Source organism: Molossus molossus, unplaced genomic scaffold, assembly GCF_014108415.1.
Source record: "Molossus molossus isolate mMolMol1 unplaced genomic scaffold, mMolMol1.p scaffold_m16_p_15, whole genome shotgun sequence".
NCBI lineage: Eukaryota > Metazoa > Chordata > Mammalia > Chiroptera > Molossidae > Molossus > Molossus molossus.
The window spans coordinates 74,799,104-74,813,165 of NW_023425350.1; the positions used below are offsets into that span (position 1 = coordinate 74,799,104).

Sequence of the window (14,062 nt, forward strand, 5' to 3'; positions counted from 1 at the left end):
CATGCGGGAGGCGGCCAGTGGATGTTCTCTCTAATCGATGTTTCTATCTCTCTCTCCCTCTCACTTCCTCTCTCTCTAAAATCAATAAGGGGGGGGGGATTTTAAAAATAAAAATCACAGGAGCGAAGTCAGAGGATACATAGCGAACCGGTGACTGGTTCCCCAGGGCTGCTGGTGAGGGTGCCAGTCCAGGGGCACTCACTGGGCTTTATTTGTCCTGTATGGATTTTACAAGGACTCATTTTTAATAAGTCAGTTCATACCAGTTAGTTTCGTGTGGAAGAAACCAGTTCTGCGCTGAGTCTCGGATGAAGCCACCGGGGTGTCGGGGAGGAGGTGTGGGCAGGCGGCAGGCCCAGAGCTCGCCCAGCCTTCTCGTCTCTGCGCTCTTGGTCTGGGTGACCCTTTCCCTCCCCATGAGGAAAGGCAAGAAAGCACTTTTGACAGAACACCCTGAAGCATACAGAGTTTCTTTAAAAAAACTCTGGTCTCAGAACTGGCAAGAACTTACAAGGTAGCCAGCAAGCTGTGGCGGGGCCGTTGGCAGCCCTTCGGGGCCGGGCTGTCCTTGACCTGCAGTGCCCTGCTCCCGGCTGGTCATCTCTGCTCATGTTGCTCCCTTTCTGGAGTCCTATTTACTGGCTATCAGGTTTCCTTTCAAAGGTCAAGGCAGAGTTCAAGGCACAGCTGGTTGAAGGGCATGTTGGCATTTTAGGGACGATTAGGAAGTCTGACTCTGGCTTGTGACAGGTTGCTTTGTTCCTGGATTCATGATCATGTGTGTGCACTTGGACCTGAAGCAGATGCCAGTCTTGCCTCCCTATGCAGACATGCCCCACGCCAGGAGTGTCTGTGGGGACCTGCGTGTGGGCATGGATGGGTCTTTGAGGGCTGAGGTGCTGGTGACAGGCTAGACTTGACCCCTGATGGTCAGATTTAATATGCTGGCCCTCAGAGTGGTGAGGGAGAAGTGGGGGCACTGTCGGGGGCATACCAAGAGTGGGGTGCAGACTTGACACTGGTTGGGAGCTGGGAAGTCCCTTGAAGCCTGATTTCTTCCTGTCGGTGCCATGAGGGTTCCTGGGCCTGTCCTTCCCGGCTCCCCCAGGACTCCGGCCTTTCACCAGAGCGGGTGGACGGGGCCTTTCGGGGTCTCGGGCAGCCAGACCTACAGCAGTGTGCAGGCTCACACTTGACTTTTTCTTTTTTTCTTTTATCCTCACCCGAGGATATTTTTTCCATTTTTTGTACAGATAGAGTGGGAGGGAGAGAAAGGAAGGGAGAGAGAGAGAGAGAAACATCGACGTGAAAGGGACACGTCGAGTGGCTGCCACCCGCACGACCAACCAGGGCCAGGGACAAACTGCAACCGAGATACGTGCCCTTAGCGGGAACCGAACCCGGGTCTCTCCGGATCACAGGCTGACGCTCTAACCGCTGAGCCAAACTGGCCAGGGCACACTTTTTCATAAATGTTGTCTGGACTTAGGGAAATGGGAACTATTTCCCCCTGAATCTGGGCCAGTGGCCCAGGCCCCCCAGGACATGTGTCTGGTGGAATTGCTCCGGAGCAGGTGTGGGATGGCACAGGTGCAGGATGGGGGTGTCCGAGGATGCACCCAACTCGGCTCGGAACAGCTCCCGCCCTGCCTGCAGGCCATGCTGGTATTTTGGTGGGTGTTACAGAGCCACAGAGTCATCCGGCTCGGCGCAGCCTGTCCCGCCCTGCCTGTCCCCAGGAGACAGCTCGTCTATAAAAGGGCTGCCACCCCCGCCCTCCTCACTGGGGGCCTGGAGAGCGGGGGGGGACCATGGATGTCATCAGTGTCCAGCAGTTGGTAAGGACATGGGAAGAGGGGCAGGAGGGCAGAGTCATCTGGCCATCCCCAAATCATCCCAGCAAAATGAGGGGAGCAGACAGCTGCTTCTGTGATCTGAGGATCAGGGGTTCGGAGCTGGCACTGACGGTTCCCTGTTGTCCGCCTGGTGCTCGTGTGAGGTGGCGGGGCGGGCCCAGGGAGCAAGAGGGGGTGTGGGAGGTGTCGGGTGGTGGCGATGTGGAAATCCTGGGGTTCAGTGAGTTTGCCCTGGCCTGTGACAGCTGGAGGGGCAGGTGATAGCAGGCTGCCTTGGGATATACGGCTGCAGCTGGGTCTCGGTTCAGCCCCCCTGCCGGGGTGTGTGGCTGGAAGTGGGCCGGGAGGCTGGCTGCCTTGGGGAGGGAGGAGGGTGCTCGAGCTCCCTGGGCACTGAGAGAAATGGCAGCGCCAGTGACACTTTGGGACAGGTCTTGGTGAGGGGGGGCATAGCGTGCCCCAGCCTGGTGCAGCCCCGCAGGGGGGCTGCAGGGCCTGAGGAGTGTTAGGTTGCCAGTGTCTGCTTGGAAAGAATGCAGTTCCCTGCCAGCCTGTCACCCAGCCTTCCTCTCCCCTCACAGCGCACTCCTGGGTGCTTCCAGCTCCCGCTGCCCTGGGTGGGGCCAGGGAGGAGCAGGGGGCACTGGTGAGCTCCGCCACAGCACAGCTCTGAGTGCTAGTTTTACCCTCTCACTGATGGAGACACAGCTCTGTGAAGGGCCGAGCTCGGAACCCAGGAATTCAGGCTTGTTCCCAGGAGGCAACTGCTCTGTCCCTCTGAGCGTGGGGTCGGCGGCACTGTGGCGTGATCCGGTGGGAATGTAAGGGCAGCAACCCCTGAGGGAAGTGGAGGTGTCATGTGCCCTGAGCTCCCCTGGACACAAGCCCAGCAGTATAAATAGATGTGGGGTCACACCCCAACCCTGTGCCCTTGCTGACAGGACAGGGCAGGTGGCAGCTGGTGAGCCAGCAGCACCCTGCCTCGTGAGCTTTGGGAAGGGTCGGCCCAGCTGGGTCCTCTAAGGACCCCTCCAGCTTTCTTCATCCTTCTCCTGCCCCCACAGGTAAGTGGAGAAAGAGAAGAAAGGAAAGTGCTGGGATGTGGACATGGAGGTCCCAGAGGCGTGCCAGGCGACTGGAGGCTGGGACCCCAGGAGGCCGTGGCCCAGGAGAGGCAGAAACTGGAAGAAGAGAAGAGGATGCGAGTGAGTGAGGAAGGGACGGCCTGTGGGGCTGGTCCCACGGGGGGTGGACAGGCCCTGAGCGGTGAGGGCTGGGGAGCAGGGGCCGGGGTGGCAGCCAGAGTGGCTGGCGTTTTGCTGTGGGCAGGAAGATGGGGATGCGAACACGGGCCTGTCCCCAGGCCCCCGTCACCCTCGCTGATGGCTGGCATGGTCTTGTCTGCTGCCCCAGCTGGAGAGATTTAAGAGTTCCAGGCTTAATCTGGACACTCTGGCTGACTTGGAAAACTTGGTTCAGAGACGAAGAGAAAAGCGACTGAAACGCAGAGTCCCCCCCAGGGCGCCGGAGCCTGTGGTTAAGGTGAGTGGGAAGTTGGGGTGTTGGGAGGCACCCCCCAAGCTTCAGCTCCCGAGGAAGAGCTCCGTGTGTCTGTGGGAGGGCGTGGGGAAGGGCGGGCACTGCCAGCCTCACCCGTGCCGCCGTGACGGCTGAGCGGACAGCCCGTTCCGGAGCCTTTCTGGAGCTGCCTGCGGGAACAGCGCCAGTCGGGCTGGAAGTCAGATCAGAGGCGGTGGGCTGGTCCGTCCGGGCCTGTCTGAGCCCCTGTCCGAGCTCCGGCGCGGCAGTAGCGTGGCTTCCTTGGCTTGTGGATGCATCGTCCCGACCTCTGCCTCCCTTCACATGGCCTCTCCCTGGCTGCGTGTCTGACTGTCCGTTTGTGAGGATGTGTTATACTGCGTTAGGGCCCCCCCGCCCAGGACCTCATCTCATTAAACTACAGCTGCAGGACTCTGCTTCCAGATAAGGTTACATTCTGAAGATCCAGAGGTCAGGACTTCCAACATACGAACTTGGGGGGACACAAGTCAACCCACAACCCCCCATCCCTGACACCGAATGGTCAGAATCTCCTGGGGAGCATTTTAAAAACCTATCATTTGTACAAGTTGACAGTGTCTCTGTGGAGACCACTTGGTGTGACTAATGACTTGGTGATGTTCCTGAGGCCTAGTTTGCAGATTGATTTGCTTTTGTCCTTAATTTATCCAACCCCAGCCCCAGGCCCAGCCCAAGTCCGTGGACCTGGAGATGTTCCTGAAGGCAGCAGCTGAGAACCAGGAGGCCCTGATTGACAAGTACCTGTCAGACGGAGGGGACCCCAATGCCTGTGACAAGGTAGCCAGGGCAGGAGAACTGGAGCAGCTCAGCAGCTGCAAGGGCGCCCCAGTCCCAGCCTCAGCCTAGGAACCACAGGTTTTCTGTTTTTGTTAATCCTCACCCAAGGATATTTTTTCTATTGATTTTTTTTTTTAGAGCAAGTGGAAGGGAAGGAGGGAGAGGCAGAAAGAGAAGAGAGAGACATCAATGTGAGAGACATGGACTGGTTGCCTCCTGCATGCGTCCTGACCAGGGCCAGGAAATCAAACCTGTGACCCTTCAGTGCGTGAGCCAACACTCCTAACCACTGAGCAGCACCATCCAGGGCAGGCTCTTCTGTTTTATAGGATGCCAATGGCAGCACCTCCTGAGCCGGGAGGGAGGGGCTCTTCACATGATTAAGGAGCAGGGAGCTCTGTTGGGGCACCAGCCCTGGGAATGGGATTAGGGCAGGACCCCTAGAGGTGGCTGTCCGCCCTCTGCTTAACCTTCGTCTCCCCGCCAGCTCCACCGCACGGCCTTGCACTGGGCCTGCCTGAAGGGTCACGGCCAGCTTGTGAACAAGCTGCTGGAGGCAGGGGCCATTGTGGACACTCGTGACTTGGTGAGACTCCGAGAAGGCTCGTCCCCCCAGCTGAGGCCGTGCCGGCACACAGCATGGCACAGGCTTGGTGCTTGTTTTACAGCTGGACAGGACGCCTGTGTTCTGGGCCTGCCGTGGAGGACACCTGGACATCCTCAAACAGCTGCTTAACCACGGAGCCCAGGTCAACGCCCGGGACAAGGTGAGGGCACATCACAGTGGGGTGGCCTGTGCAGAGCAGACTGTTCCTGGAGGAAGCACCACCCTTTGGGGTCGGGATGAAGCCTTGTCACTCGAGTGACGTTCGCACTTGCCTGTTAGATCTGGAGCACCCCCCTGCACGTGGCCGTGCGCATGGGCCACTGCGAGTGCCTGGAGCACCTCATCGCGTGCGGAGCCCACATCAACGCGCAGGACAAGGCAGGCGCTTACCTGGGGCAGCTGGGGGGCCGAGGGGGGGTTTACCGAGGGCACCTGAGCTCGGACCGCACCTGCAGGCCCAACCCTTCCCACAGCTGGGGAGGTTAGGAGGGTTAATGTCCCTTTTTTTTTTTTTTTTTTGAGGGTATGTTTACTGAAGCTGAGGACAGGGGAACAAGGGTTTAGGGCAGAATAAGCCACAGGAGCGCCCAGGCTGGGCTGCTGTGCTCACGGGGAAAGTCAGAGAAAAGGGGGCCTTGGAGACAGGCTCAGGGGCTGAGCCCAGGAGCTGCCGCTGCCCACTGCTCCCCTAGTTGCAAGTCTAGTGGGGTCCCTTAAACTTAGGAGATGTGCTCCCGGGAGGGAGAGCGCCAACGCCCTTTCTCCACAGGAGGGGGACACAGCTCTGCACGAGGCCGTGCGGCACGGCCACCACAGGGCCATGAAGGTGCTGCTGCTCTACGGAGCTCAGCTGGACGTGCAGAACCAGGTGCGCCCGCCGCCTGGACCAGGAGGGTGGGGGAGGAGCACCGAGAGGAGAGGACTGACCCAGCAACCTGTTCCTAGGCTTTGGCGACCCCAGTGCAGCTGGCCCGAGACTGGCAGCGGGCCATCCGCGAGGCTCTGCAGGCTTACGTGGGGCATCCCCGCAGTCGGTGCTGACGGCCGCAGACCTGCAGCGCCCCACAGCCACCATTCCACCCCGTCTCCTCCCACCCTCACACTGTCTGTGGCTCTGACCTCGGTCCTGATTGCTCAGGCCTCCAGGGCAGCCCTGTCGGTGCTGAGCAGCAGCTCAGAGCCGGGCTGCAGGGAGAGGCAGCAGCTCCCTGCTGGAGAGGCTGGAGCAGAACCCAGGAGGGTCCAGACAAGGGACAGCGGAGACTGGTGTTCCGGATGGAGCAGAAGCTGAAGAGGCCTAAGCCTCCGCCGAGGGCTGGTGCTAGACGTCCCTGGTGCCCAGTGAGCCTCCATCAAGGAGGCTGCTCTAGCTCCTACCTTCCAAGGGCGTCGTTTCCTGTTGGGTGGTGACTCAGTGCACACTGGCCAGTGCCCTTGGACAGGGGTTTCCCAGTGACTCTTCCTGGTGGTGTCTGGAGTGGCTCTGGACAGCTGTTCCTAGGGACTCTGATGTCAGGTCTGGAGGGGCTGTTCAGCAGGTCTGAGGCCCCATGAAAGTCCAGTACCAACCTGGTTGCCACAGAAGCCCTAAGACTGAGGAGCTGGAGCTAAACTTACTTGAGAAAACCCTTGTGCCCACTGTTGAAAGGCTCCAGTCAGGCCTGCCCTGACCCCTCTCTCGGCCAGCTGGTAACTCCTTGTAAAGGTGAAGTGCCTGGGTGCTGGGGTTACTTGTGGCCCACTCAGCTTTTGGGGTGGTGGCCCGTAACCCTACTTTGCCACAGGCGCTAGCGCCACCCTGGCACCGGAGTTGAGCCCTTACCTACACCTGCAGCGGCTGTCGCCTCACCTCCGAGGCAGGACCCGGGCCCAGCACACCTGTGAAGGGAAGCACAGGAGCACAGCTGCTCCTGCCCCAGCTGCTAACTGGTGGTACAGCTAGGACCCAACTGGACGCACTCCCCAAATGGACCCTCCTTTTCCACTGTCCAGGTTGTGCTGGTAGACATGCTCCCGGCAGGGCTGGGTCCGTTGGTGCCAGAAAGGGAGCCTTGAAGAGCTGAGCTGTGGGTGAGGGGTTGGCTCCAGGATGAAGGTGCAGCCCCTCACTGCGCACTGACCTGGGCAGACATCCGTTCCACAACACTTCTCTCTCTGACGTGACCGCCTTCTCAGGCCAGGGAAAGGCTGTTCTCACTGCGCGACCAAGCTGACCAGAGCCCCACACCTTCCCTCCCCATGGGCAGCCCTGCCCTGTGGGGACAGAGCCAGCTTTCACCCAGATGCTGGGGCCCAGTGAGAAACGGGCCCTCTAGTCCATGGAGGGGGCTCCCCATCCAGAAGATGGGGACAAAAATACCTGTTTTATACGCATCAATATTTTGTGTTCATTAAAACTGGTGTGTTCTGGGCTAGAAGCAGCCAGGCCGTTAGGCCCAGGGCCCAAGCACAGGCCTGTCAACGACCCCACCAGCCAGCAAGGTGGCCCCTCGTGCAGGGCAGGCAGTCTGGGCACTCGGCCCTCACACTCAAGGCACCTCTGCTCGTCGACAGACAAGTTCAAAGAGCAGTGGTTCTCAGCCGTGGCAGCTTGTTAGAATCACAAGGGAAAGTTAAAAGTTCCAATGTCCAGACAACTCAGAATTCCTGGGGTGGGACCTGGGCATCAGCACTGTCGTGCAGATGACACACTGATGCATGTAGGAAATCCTAAGGAATCTACAAAAAACACCTAGAATAAGAGTTCAGCAAGACTCAGGATGTAAGATGAATATACGAAACCTATTTCCACATTTAACAATGACCATGTGACCACAAAGCAGTGCCCTGGCTGGGTGCCGTCCCATCCCGTGCACCGACGGCTATAGGCAGGTGCCTGGCAGGGCGCATACCTGGGCTGTATACGGGAGGCAAAGGACCAATGTGTCTCTCACATCAATGTTTCTGTCTCCCTTTCCCCTCTCTAAAATCAATAAGCATGTCCTAGGATGAGGAGTAAAAAATAAAATCAATAAACACACTCTCAGGTGAAGATAAAAAATTAAAAAACAAAATACCATTTGCAATTGCTTCTAAAAATAAAATACTTAGTTGTATATCTAACAAAATACATAAGGACTTGTATGCTGAAAACTACAAAACACTGGTGAATGAAATCAAGATTTAAATAAATGGAGACTTATATTTCATGAACTGGGAGGATACAACATAACAACAATGTCAATTCTCCCCAAACTGATAAAGAGATTTAATGAAATTCCTGCCAGAATCCCAGCAAGATTTTTTTGTTGAGGTAGATGAGATTATTTTTAAATTTATAGCTAAAACAATCTTGAAAAAGAATAAAGTAGGAAAAATTAATCTACCAGATTTCAAAACTCATTACAGACTATCTCGGAGACTGCAGGTTTGGTCCAGGGAGTCGCAGTGTTGCTGGTGGAGGCCTTGCCTGCCGTTGGTAAGCCGTGCAACACCTGCGACGTGCCGTGAGCTGAGGTGAGCCTGTGTACAGCCTCAGTAACATGACAGTGGTACTGGTAGACACAGACCAACAGAACACAATACACAACCCAGAAATAGACACAACTATTCCCAAATGATTTTTTTTTTATCCTCAACTGAGGACACTTTTGCATTCATCTTCAGATAGAGCGAGGGGGGTGGGGGGCAGAAATATCAATGAGACACACACACAACCCCAACCAGGGCCAGGGACAAACTGCAACCAAGGTACATGCCCTTAGCGGGAACCGAACCCGGGACTCTCTGGTCCACGGACCAACACTCTAACCGCTGAGCCAAACTGGCCAGGGCTGCCCAAGATGCAAAAATGAATTCGATTGAGGAAAGATAAGGGTGCTGCAGCAACCGGACATCTATAGGCTAAAAGAAGAGTGACATCAGCATCATAAAGCTCCAAGTTGGACAATAAAACCCGACAAAAGACTCCCTGCTCAGCACACACTTGCGGACCCCACTGGGAGATGTCTGAAGCTGGTGTACGGCAGCAAGCAGGGAGGCAGGACAGGAAGGGGAGATGAGGCTACAGATGCAGTTTGGTGCCCACCACGGCCCCAGCTGATATGAGAGCAGGAAACAGTCAGGCTGCACCTCTCACAACTGCACAGGGGCAGAAGTAACACTGCAGCCTGAGTGGGTGGCACTTATTGCAGCTAAACCCAACAACAAGGGCGGAGTCACAGTGCAGCAGACACAAAAAACCGCCCCCCCCCCCCCCCCCCCCCCCGGTGCTGCGCAGCTGACACAGTAGTGGGGAAGGAGTCAGGCTGCAGCCCTCACTGGGCAGCCAAAAGGGCAGGATGGGCAGAAACAATATTCCTGCCTGAGTAGCAGGCTCCAACTACAGCTAAGTTGGGCTGCAACATGGCACAGTACTCAGCACAGTGGTGTCATGGCAGCAGCAGACTGGTGGGTCGCCAGTACTAGCAAGAAGGCAAAGCTGCAGTCTTGTGAACCCAGCTCCCCCTGCCCACTCCTACCACCCATCATGGTGGAACCTGGGATAGACACCCCTCAGATGGCAGTCCCCAGTTATAAAGAGGCAGCGCCAGGAACTCCCAGGCCTGTAGCCCCAATGCCCACCATATCCTACCACAGGGATGGTACTGAGACCGAGGTGATCCAGACACAGAGGGGACACTGACCTCCTTGGGGAATTACAGGGCATTTTCCATGACTGGGGCAACACTGCCCCACTGAGATCCCGGAGGTGCCAGTAGAGCAGGTAAGATAAAACTTGCACTATAGCACCATCTACTGGAAAACAAAAGAAAGACCTATACTTCCCAACCTGCTGAACTGTGCAAAAAACAGGACATAAAAAAAGAGCTCACTGCCTCCAGTGCCCAGGCAGAGAACAATCCATCGAGCAGCATGAATAACCAAGGTAACAAGGTAGCTCAGAAAGAAGTCTCTAGAAACCAAACTCCATGACATGGAATACTATGATTTAAATGACAGAATTCACCCAACAGGTGTGGCTCAGTGGACTGAGCGTCGTCCGTGGACTGAGAGATCCTGGTTTGATTCCCGGTCAGAGCACATGCCCGGGTTGCAGGCTTGACCCCCAGCAGGGGGTGTGCAGGAGGCAGCCAATCGATGTTTCTCTCTCACATCAATGTTTCTATCTCTCCCTTCCTTTCCCTCTAAAAAGATTTTAAAAACAATATATTTAAAAATAAAATAAAAATTTTCATGACAGAACTCAAGATTGCAGTTAGGAAAAAACTCAGTAAGGCAATTCAATGAGCTAAGGAATACAATCTACAAACAAAAGGACTTTACCAAAGAGACTGAAACTATAAAAAGAACCAAATTCTGGAGTTCAAGAATTCGGTGAGTGAGACGCAGAGTGAACTGAAAGCACCAAAAACAGGGCCGGCCACAAGGCAGGCAGACTCAGGGAGCTCAGAGATAGAAATCTGGAAATGACTCAGGTGGGAGAGAACTGAGACTTAAAAAAAAAACGAAAGAACTCTGAGAACCATCTGGCTCCGTTAGAAAGAGAAACAAGGATAATAGGTGTACCAGAAAACAGAAGGGCAGAAGGGAACAGAGAGCTTCAAACAAGTAACTTATGAGAACTTACCAAATCTATGGAAAGAGCTGGCTCCTCAAATTCAAGCTAACAGAATGCACTCCATCCAGGGAGCAAAGCTGTGCCCTTTCCCATGCTCTCCCTCACAGGCACACACCTACCCCCTACACTCCAAGGGACACCCCATGACACACAACCAGGGCAGCAATGGGCAGCAGCGGCAGCTTGTCCCGGTTAAGCCCATGAACCTGTCTCCAGGGCCCCTTTTCTCTGACTTCCAGTGAGCCAAGGCAGCCCAGCCCAGGTCTCCTGTTGCTGCTTCTATCCTAAGCCCCTCCTCGTTTCACTGTCATGAGTGTGTTTTTGTTGCAGTCAATAAATTCTTGTTTTTCTAAAAAAATAAATAAAACCGACAGAGTTCGTGTTTTTTTTAATACACACACACATACTTTTTTTTTTATCCTCACCCGAGGACATTTTTTTGATTTTTGTTCAGATCAAGTGGGAGGGAGGGAGGGAGGGAGGGAGAGAGAGAGAGAGAGAGAGAGAGAAACATTGACATGAAAGGAACACATCGAGTAGTTGCCATCCGCACGACCCAACCAGGGCTGGGGACAAAATGCAACGTAGGTACGTGCCCTTAGCGGGAACCAAACCCGGGTCTCTCTGGACCACAGGCCGACGCTCTAACCGCTGAGCCAAACCGGCCAGGGCAAGTTCATGTTATATTTAATGTGGGTATTTTGTCCTTGCTGCCTTCTCTTTCTGTCCCCTTTTAAAAATCAACTTCAGCCCTGGCTGGTTTAGCTCGGTGGTTAGAGCATCGCCCATGGACCAATGAGTCACGGGTAGTCAAGGGCACATACCTGGGGTGCGAATTCGATCACCAGCCCTGGTAGGGGTCGTGCAGGAAGTAATCAATCGAATGTGGACACATGGATGTTTCTCTCTCTCTCCCCCTCCCTTCTACTCTATCTAAAATAGTCAGTGGAGCCCTGGCTAGTTTGGTTCAGCGGTTGGAGCATCAGCCCGCAGAGCAAAGGGTCTCAGATTCAATTTGTGCTCAAAGGCATGTACCTGGGTTGCAGGTTGAATCTCCGACCCCGTTCTGGGTCATATGGAAGGCAACCAATCAATGTGTCTCTCTCACATTGTTTTTCTCTTTCTCTCTCTTCCCCTTCCTTTCTCCATCCCTCCCTCCCTTCCACTCTATCTAAAATCAATGGAAAAAATATCCTTGGGTGAGCATTAACAAAAAACAAACAAAAATTTCACTGAGGTATAATTTGCATGCAATTACAATGCACCCATTTTCAGAGTACATTTCATGAATTCTGACAAATGTATATACCCATGCAATTACCACCACAATCAAAATATACTTCCAAAATGCTTTCTCACACCCCTTTGCAGTCAATCACCCACCAGCCCTGAGGCTCAGACTGGGGCTTGCTTCCTGTCATTATAGGTTACTTTTGCTTCTTCTAGAATTTCATATAAATGGAATCATACAGGGAAAAAAAAAAAAAAAGGCAGCAGCAAACAGAACACCTAATTATGCCAATGCAAAAAGAACTCCAGGATACTTTATACTAAAACTGTCGAGCCCAGCTGGTGTGGTGGCTCAGTGGTTGAGCATCGACCCATGCACCAAGAGATCACTGGTTCAATTCCCAGTCAGGGCACATGCCCAGGTTGTGGGCCAAATCCCCAGTGGGGGGCACACAGGAGGCAGCCAATCGATGTTCTCTCTCATCAATGTTTCTATCTCTCTCTCCCTCTCCATCCCTCTCTCTCTAAAATCAAGAAAAAATATTTTTTAAAAAAGAAGTTGCCCTGGCTGGTTTGGTTCAGTGGTTAGAGCGTCGGCCTGCAGTCCGGAGAGACCCGGGTTCAGTTCCCGCTAAGGGCACATACCTTGGTTGCAGTTTGTCCCCGGCCCTGGTTGGGTCGTGTGGGTGGCAACCACTCGATGTGTCGCTTTCACGTCGATGTTTCTCTCTCTCTCTCTCTCCCTCTCACTCTATCTGAACAAAATATCGAAAAATGTCCTCAGGTGAGGATTAAAAAAAAAAAAAAGTCAGAAGTTAATGACAAAGAAAAAGTTCTCAAGGCAACAAGAGAAAAAATAGGTTGTCACCTACAAAGGAAACCCTATTAGATTACCATTGGATTTTCTAGCAGAAACCTTACAAATGAGAGTAGAATGAAATATTTAAAATGTTGAAAGAGAGAAACCACCAAGTAAAAATATATCCAGCAAAGTTAGCCTTAGATATGAAGGAGAAATAAAGGCTTTCTCAGACAAACAAAAGCTGAGGAAATTTACCACCACAAGATCTGCATTACAAGAACTGTTTAGAGGAGTTCTTCTACCTGAAACAAAAAGATAAAAGCATGCCTTAGCCAGTTTTGCTCAGTGGTTAGAGCATTGGCCTGTGGACCAAAGAGCTGCAGGTTCAATTCTGGTCAAGAGCACGTACCTTGGTTGTGGTTTGGTCCCCGGCCCTGGTTGGGGTCATGCAGGAGGCAACCAGTCGATGTGTCTCTCTCACATCAATGTTTCTCTCTCTCTTCTTCCCTCTCTCCCACCCGCACAACCCCAACCGTGGTTGGGGACGAACCGCAACCGAGGTACATGCCCTTAGCAGGAACCGAACCCGGGACTCTCTGGTCCATGGGCCGATGCTTTAACCGCTGAGCCAAACTGGCCACAGCTACACTTTTGAACCCTTGTTGAGTAGCTCAGTTGGTTAGGGCATCATCTTGATACACCAAGGCTGCGGTTTCAATCCCCACTCAGGGCACATATGAGAGTCAGCTAATGAATGCATATAAATAAATGGAACAGCCAGCAAATAGATGTTTCTCTCTCTCCCTTGCTCTCTCTATAAAATCAATCAATAAATTTAAAAATAAAGTTTTGAGTAAGAAAAAAAAAATGTACAGAAGAAATTGCAACTCTATTTTAGAACAGGGTATTAAACAATTATAACATAAAGGTTAAAGGAAAAATGAGTATTTTAAAAAGAAACTATAACTTCTGCAATTTGGAAATGAACTAATAGAAAGGGATGCTTTGTAACGACAAAAACATAAAGGGGGAAAGAGTAGCCCTGGCCAGTTTGGCTCAGCGGTTAGAGCGTCGGACTGCAGTCCGGAGAGACCCGGGTTCAGTTCCCGCTAAGGGCACGTACTTCGGTTGCAGTTTGTCCCCGGCCCTGGTTGGTCGTGCGGGTGGCAGCCACTCGATGTGTCCCTTCACATCGATGTTTCTCTCTCTCTCTCCCTCCCACTCTATCTGTATAAAAAATGGAAAAATATCCTCGGGTGAGGATTAAAAAAAAAAGGGGGGAAAGAGTGAACTTGCACAGGTGAGTAAAGACTCAATCAGGAGACAAAGAACTACTTTGTGTAGGAAACTTTTATTTTACATAAACCCAATGGTAAAACAAAACATCAAGAGCTGAGACACATAACATAAAAGAAGAGAAAACGAAGAGAAAAAAATCATAGAAAACCACCAAGCTAAAATAGCAGACAGAAACACAAGGGAAAAGAAACAATGGAAATATAGAGCAACCAGAAGACAAGATAAAATGGCTGTAGTTAAATCTTCATATATGAGTAATCATCTTCAATGTAAATGCACTGAACTCACCTATTAAAACACACAGAGTAGCA

The 14,062-nt window shown here is 53.1% G+C and overlaps 1 protein-coding gene across 1 annotated transcript; it reads left to right on the top strand.

The window, feature by feature from the left end:
* Nucleotides 1–1,799: 1,799 nt before the first annotated feature.
* On the top strand, nucleotides 1,800–7,140 carry ANKRD23 (ankyrin repeat domain 23). The gene is made up of 9 exons (XM_036263400.1): nucleotides 1,800–1,838; nucleotides 2,921–3,061; nucleotides 3,270–3,398; nucleotides 4,095–4,214; nucleotides 4,702–4,800; nucleotides 4,883–4,981; nucleotides 5,101–5,199; nucleotides 5,591–5,689; nucleotides 5,767–7,140. Exons 1-9 carry the CDS (start codon nucleotides 1,812–1,814, stop codon nucleotides 5,860–5,862), a joined length of 909 nt encoding a protein of 302 aa, XP_036119293.1. The 5' UTR covers nucleotides 1,800–1,811; the 3' UTR covers nucleotides 5,863–7,140.
* The last annotated feature ends 6,922 nt before the right edge of the window (nucleotides 7,141–14,062 follow it).

What these genes read in the sequence shown, in the direction of transcription:
- ANKRD23 (XM_036263400.1), top strand. Translation starts at nt 1,812, where the DNA reads ATGGATGTCATCAGTGTCCAGCAGTTG. An exon ending in CGCCGGAGCCTGTGGTTAAG is followed by an intron (nt 3,399 to 4,094) that starts GTGAGTGGGAAG and finishes ATCCAACCCCAG; the next exon opens with CCCCAGGCCCAGCCCAAGTC. An exon ending in ACATCAACGCGCAGGACAAG is followed by an intron (nt 5,200 to 5,590) that starts GCAGGCGCTTAC and finishes CTTTCTCCACAG; the next exon opens with GAGGGGGACACAGCTCTGCA.